General features: G+C 31.7%; 1 protein-coding gene across 1 annotated transcript; it reads left to right on the top strand.

Moving 5' to 3' along the window:
• Positions 1–1,768: 1,768 nt before the first annotated feature.
• LOC112599966 (zinc finger MYM-type protein 1-like) lies at positions 1,769–2,719 on the top strand. The gene has a single exon (XM_025347101.1). It carries the CDS (start codon positions 1,769–1,771, stop codon positions 2,717–2,719), a length of 951 nt encoding a protein of 316 aa, XP_025202886.1.
• Positions 2,720–6,445: the final 3,726 nt, after the last annotated feature.

Below are 6,445 nucleotides of genomic sequence, written 5' to 3'. Positions count from 1 at the left end.
ACAATTGTTTTTGGAGTGAGTGTCACCCATAACAAGTCCTTTAATCCGGAATTATGATTGTTCGATTCAGACCAATTGTAAATGTAATTATAGCAGATTTCATAAAAACGATCACATTTACTGTCAAAATCTCGTTTAGTTATGTGTCCTTCTTCTTCAATTGCTTCCAATAAGTTTTCAACTTCAGTTGTCAAAAATTTTTCTTCCCTTTTATTCTTAATTATATTTAATAAATTTTCAACAAGCATCATAATTTCAATAGCTGATAAATTTTGGCTCTCAATTTTCTTAATGTAACTAGTAATAGTCTTAAGTTGGCATGATACAAATTTGAACCACAAGAAAGAAGTTTCATTTTCAAAAAAACATTTCAGAACAGTTGGACATGTATTTTGGGACAAAAAATACGATTTTAACCCACTATATATCGATATAATTCTGTCTATAGCCGGATATAATGAAAGCCACCTAGTTTTGGAATGTGATAACAAATCATTATATTGTACATCTGCAAAATCACAGAACTCTTTTAGACTTTCTACACGAACAGTATATATATGAAAGTATCCATATATTTTATTTTGCAAACAACGCTTTCGACATCAATTGGGAGTGAATCTGCAGCTTGTTGTATAGCGTTATGAATTATGTGTGCAAAACATCCCATACCAAGTATATTACGATCTAATGATTTTTTCAATTTGATAAAAACGTTATTTTTACCCTGTCTAAGAATTCCTCCAAAATTTGTATTTGTATTGTCGGCAGAAAAACTGATGATTTTGTTTTTAAGATCAAAATTATTAATAACTTTTATAATATGATTATGTATTAATTCTGCAGTTTCTCCAGGTAAATTGGAAAATTCAAGAATTTTGTATCTTACGCCTGCAGTGGTCGAAAAATAACGAACAATTACAGGAACTAACTTAATAACTTTATGATTTGATGCGTCTACAAGAATTGAAACAAATTTAGCTTTTTCTAATTCGGTTTTCATTAACTCTACAGCATACGGTGCAATAACGTTTACTGCAATATCTCTAGTTTTTGTACGGGCAGCAGTAAATTTTTTTTCATCAAACATTTTTCTGATTAATTCAGAAGTACAAGTCATAGAGTTGAAACTTTGACTATGGACAATTGTATGGTAAACAAATGTAACTTCTTTAGACGCCAGTTTTAACGCATTTTCGTCTGCTTTTAATGGAGTAAATGTAGCATGTTTGCATGTTCTATGTTTTTTTGTTTTGAGATGATCATTTATGTCAGATCGCCCTCCATGGCTAACCGAAAACGAACTTGAACAAATTGTACAATAAACGTCATAGTCTTTATCTGCTTTAACTTTTTTAATAAAATTAAATTCACTTTGAAGTGTTTCGTTAAATTTACATAGACGTTTTGGAGCCATATCGCACTGTTTTCACGAAATACCGTACGGCAAACACAGACTATGGTCAACACTACGTCTCCAACTGATTAGTTCACTACAATTGACATAATATTAAATAAAAAAAGGTTGATCCGTTTAGCGATAACTAAACATATTATCGTGACGGTCGACGCAACTGAAATACGACGAACGTACGTCACAGAGTCGGGAAAATAATTTAAAAATAGATTTTGTCAATTATTCAACTTGTTATTTTGTAACTATACCTTTTATATTTGTTCATAATTATCTCAGATATTACTTGTTACTTTTTTTCATTAAATGTCTAATAAAAGACACTTATAATTAATTAAAGTCTCATTCCGGGACAATATGCTGTCCCGAAACACATTATCGGGACACCGGGACGTCATACTCAAAACCGGTACTGTCCCGGCCAAACCGGTACGTACGGCAACCCTAGACGTATCACGTGTTGAACAACTGTCATTGTGTGTACGTTATTTAGACAATAATTTAAATATTGAAAAAAATGAAATCAACAATTATGTATTGAAAGAAGACTTCTTACAATTTGTACCGGTAAATTCTACCACTTGTCAAAATTTGGCCACAGTAATCCTAGTTACGTTAAAAAATCTTGGTATAAAATGTGACTATTTACTTGGCCAAGGCTATGATGGCGCCGCAGCCATGAGTGGTAATTTTAAAGGAGTACAGTCTGTTATAAGAGAAGTACATCCCGCTGCACTTTATGTCCACTGTAGTGCACATTCGTTAAATTTAGCACTTGCTCATTCGTCAAACATTCACCATATTCGAAATTGTATAGGAATAATAAAATCAGTAAGAAATTTTATTAAAATATCGGCTAAACGAACTGAATTATTAAAAAATAAAATAAAAGAATTTCTTCCTGAAACTAAATGGACAAAATTAACTTCAATGTGTGAGACTAGGTGGGTTGAAAATCATGATGGTATGCTTAGATTTTCAGAAATATATAAACCTATTGTTGCAACATTAAAAGAACTACAATTATTTATTGACATTGAAACATCATCTAAAGCTTTACAGTTATATAGGTATGTAACAACTAGTAAATTTATAATAAGTATGATAACTGCGACCACACTTTTTTCTATAACTTTGCCATTATGTAAAATATTTCAGTCGGTGAAATGTGATTTAAGTGAAGCAGTAGATCATGTTGAAACTGTTTTAAGTGAAGTGAAAGATATGCGAACAAATATTAATGAAAATTTCAAAAAAATATTCAATAAATCAGAACAATTGTTCATATCCGTGAACGAGGAAGAATAAATAAAAATACCAAGATTAGTAAGTCGTTCAACAAATAGAATAAATTATGGATACCAAAATTCCTGAAGACTATTTTCGTATTGCAATTGCAATTGCATTCTATGATGATTTTATTAGTCAACTTAAAGAACGGTTTTCCCAACACAAGACGATTTTATCGTCTTTGTATTTATTAATACCAAAAATGTGTTTGAAATCTCCTATTTTAGAATCAGATTTTATAAATATTGATACATTACCTTCAGAACTAAAATTGTGGAAAAGAAAATGGATTGCTTTCAAAGATGTAGATCGTCCACATACAGCTGTAGAAGCGTTAAATTATTGTAATCCTGAACTTTTTCCAAATATTCATTGTTTATTAAAAGTACTAGCTACACTACCAGTCTCTGCAGCAACTTCTGAACGAACTTTTTCGACATTAAAACGCGTCAAGACATTTTTACGGAACTCTACGGGACAAGAAAGATTAACTGGACTAGCTCTATTAAGTGTCCATAGAGATGTTACAATTAATCCCGATGAAGTGTTAAATCAGTTTGCTCTTCAAAAAGATAGGAACATATTATTAGTTTAAAATAATATGATTTGTATTTGTACATTTTTTATTTCTTAATTTTATGTTTCATATTTATATATTGTAAGGTGACAAGATATCAAAGTAATTTTGTTTATTTGATTTTATTATATTTTAATAAAAGAAGATTAAATATTTGTCTGTCTTATTTTTAATCAAATATCAAAAATATAAATCTAAATTCAATAAAATTACAATATACATGTTTTGGACTCCCCTGAATAAAATTTCTAGATACGGCCTTGGTCTTTTTATTTATTATTATTAGTATTATATATTTAGTGTTATTTATTATATTCTCTCGATCTCTAGAGAAACTGTCCTTTATTTGCCTTCTCAATTCATTATTCTCTATTTCGACATATTTTGTTTTTAGGTTTAATTGTAATACTTATTAATTTAGAATTTCTGTTTATTCACTCAGAACATATTTTTTATTTTTTATCCTAAACTGCATCAGTTCAAATTTTTTTAAATTTTTTTAAGCTATTATTGTCTTGCATTGAAATTGATTGTAAAATGATCCCTTTAAACCTTTTAAAATATATCCACAAATATCTTTTTCACTCATGCGCTTATTTACCTGCCTACATAAACTTTCTATTTCAGCTAAGAAACTTGTGGTAGATTCATTTTCCCCTTGCCTACGTTTTTCTAGTTTGATTTGCAATATAGTGTCATGTCCTATGGGTTGAAATTAATTTAAAAAAATTTCCTCCAATTCTTTCCATACCAATTTCCTTTTTGGTCTTCAAGATTTTCTAAAAAGGTACTGGCTGTGCCTTTTACAAAAATTGAAAAGTATTTTAGTTTGTCGTTTTTATTACATTCATTAATGTCGCTAATCTTATTATATTGTTTAAAAATATTTCTAACGTCCTCAGTCCCGTTGAGTCACCATCGAGTTAGCCTTGTACCTGGGTCAGTGATGTTGAACAACCACACTAATGTTCGATGATCTGTCACTTTGTTGAACTTTTGTCCAAATAGATAGGGTCTGTACACCTTGATTCCCTAAACTATGTTGATGAGCACCTTTTCGGTAGTATTGTAATATACCTTAGCTTTATGCGAGATGCAAATGCTATCGAAAAATCTTTCTCGATAGGTCCTTGTGACAATACACACCCGATCACGTAGTCCACTTGCGTCACAAGTCAAATTGAATTATTTTGAGAAATCCGGATACTGCGGAATAGGAGCCTGTGTCAGAAGATCTTTGAGCTGTTCAAATGACTGCTGACACAGATCGCTCCATAAATATTTAATGTTCTTCTTTAGCAAAAAAATCAGTGGCTTAACGATTTGTCCATAGTTTCTTATAAATCTTCTATAATAATTGGATAACCCTAGGAAGGATTTCATCTCTTTTACGTTTCGTGGAATCGGGAATTGTTTAACGCAATTTATCTTCTGTGGGTCAGGCTTGACTCCTTCGTCTGTGATTTGGTGCCCAAGATAGTTGACTTATTTTCGGAGAAACTCGCACTTCAGTGGTTGAAGTTTGAAGTTGTATTGACGGAGTCTGTTTAAGATTTCTGTGATTTTCTGCGTGTGATCAATTAAATCATTTGCGTAGATGATAATGGTCGTCTAGATATACGAATGCTTTTATCTCGTTTATACCGACTAATACCTTATTCATCAGCCTCTGGAAGGTACCTGAGACTCCTCCTTTTAATCCAAATGGTAATTGTTCAAATTCGTAATGACCTCGATCTGTAGAAAAAGCAGTTTTCTCTCGGTCTGAGGGGTCCATAGGTACCTATATAGTGGTACCCATGTGCTAGATCCAAAGTACTATAGTACTTCGATCTCCCTAATTGGTCCAGAATGTCTACGATATTTGGGAGGGAAAAAGCATCTCCTATCGTGACTTCATTTAACCGGTGAAAATCCACATATACACGATATTTCATATGGCCATTGAAATCAGGTTTCTTCGAGACTACTAGAAGTGGAGCGTTCCAATGTAAACTACTGGGTGTAATCACACCTTTCCGTTCAGGGGCCTGTGATTTAATCTATTTCGAAAAGTCCGGAACGTGTGATAAAGTCTTAATTGTTTTATTAAATAACACAATGTTCACCCTAACCGTTCGGTACTACATGTTTGAATATATTAACTTAATCGGTATAAGCGTCACCTCGCCGTATAATATGTGTTGAAATAATATAATAAAACACGGTACGTAACAATATCGACTAATTGAAAAATAATAGCACTTGGAGAGTAAAATATGCTTTCAGTTTGGAATGGAATGATTCACAATCATTGGCTGTCAAAAATAAAATTTAAGTTGTCAACATAAATGTGACACGGCTTCGGCGGGTGTTGTTGAATAGCAAACAAACCGCGGACAGCCACTCACGTGTTAGGTTAAGTAGATCAAATGGATCTGATAGACGAAAATTTGAGAGTTTTAAGTATAAAACACGAAGAAAACGAGAGGCAAATAGCACGTTTAGGAAGAACAATAGGGGAACTAGTAAACTTAACTAACCACATTTTTCCTCAAATCAAAACTATCAAACAATTTACAGTAATTAATCAAGTAATGTTGATGCAAATTATGAGAATAAATACAAGAGAGATAATACAAAGTGCAAGGTCGGGACAGATACACCCGAGTCTAATAAGTACGAGAAATCTGTAAGAGCAATTTAAAAATATTAAATTAATTATACCTAGTGGGACGAATATGCTACTCGAGGTATTATAGATTAATGTTTACAATTTGGTTAAGCTAGCAGTTTTGACAGTATACTATAACAATAATAACATTTTTTTAATTTTAAATGTTCCATTTTTATATGAACATGAATTAAATTTGTATAAAATAATTCCACTTCCGTTTTCTATAACAGAGAACAAAAAAGAAATGTATGTATACGAGTATTAGACCTAAGCGTGATTTTTAGGCTAGTACAAAATCTCAGAAGCTCTATTCGACTTACGATAATTTTAATTCCATCATTTGTCAATCTATACACGAATTTTCGGGATGTCCCGAAACGCACACTTTACATTCAAGGAGTATGAGACCTATATGTGAAATACTCCTTATGCAGGAGTCGAGAAAGGTACCACATAATTGTGAGATTCGATACATCGAAATAGCAACATTGCAATAGTATTTTATAAATTA

This window comes from Melanaphis sacchari, unplaced genomic scaffold (genome assembly GCF_002803265.2).
Source record: "Melanaphis sacchari strain LSU unplaced genomic scaffold, SCAv2.0 Contig577_pilon_pilon, whole genome shotgun sequence".
NCBI classification, from domain to species: Eukaryota; Metazoa; Arthropoda; class Insecta; order Hemiptera; family Aphididae; genus Melanaphis; species Melanaphis sacchari.
Note: the sequence above shows the minus strand (reverse complement) of the source record. Positions and strands in the feature narration are given on the sequence as shown.

Coding starts and splice junctions, on each gene's coding strand:
- LOC112599966 (XM_025347101.1), top strand. CDS start 1,769: ATGCTGTCCCGAAACACATTATCGGGACACCGGGACGTCATACTCAAA.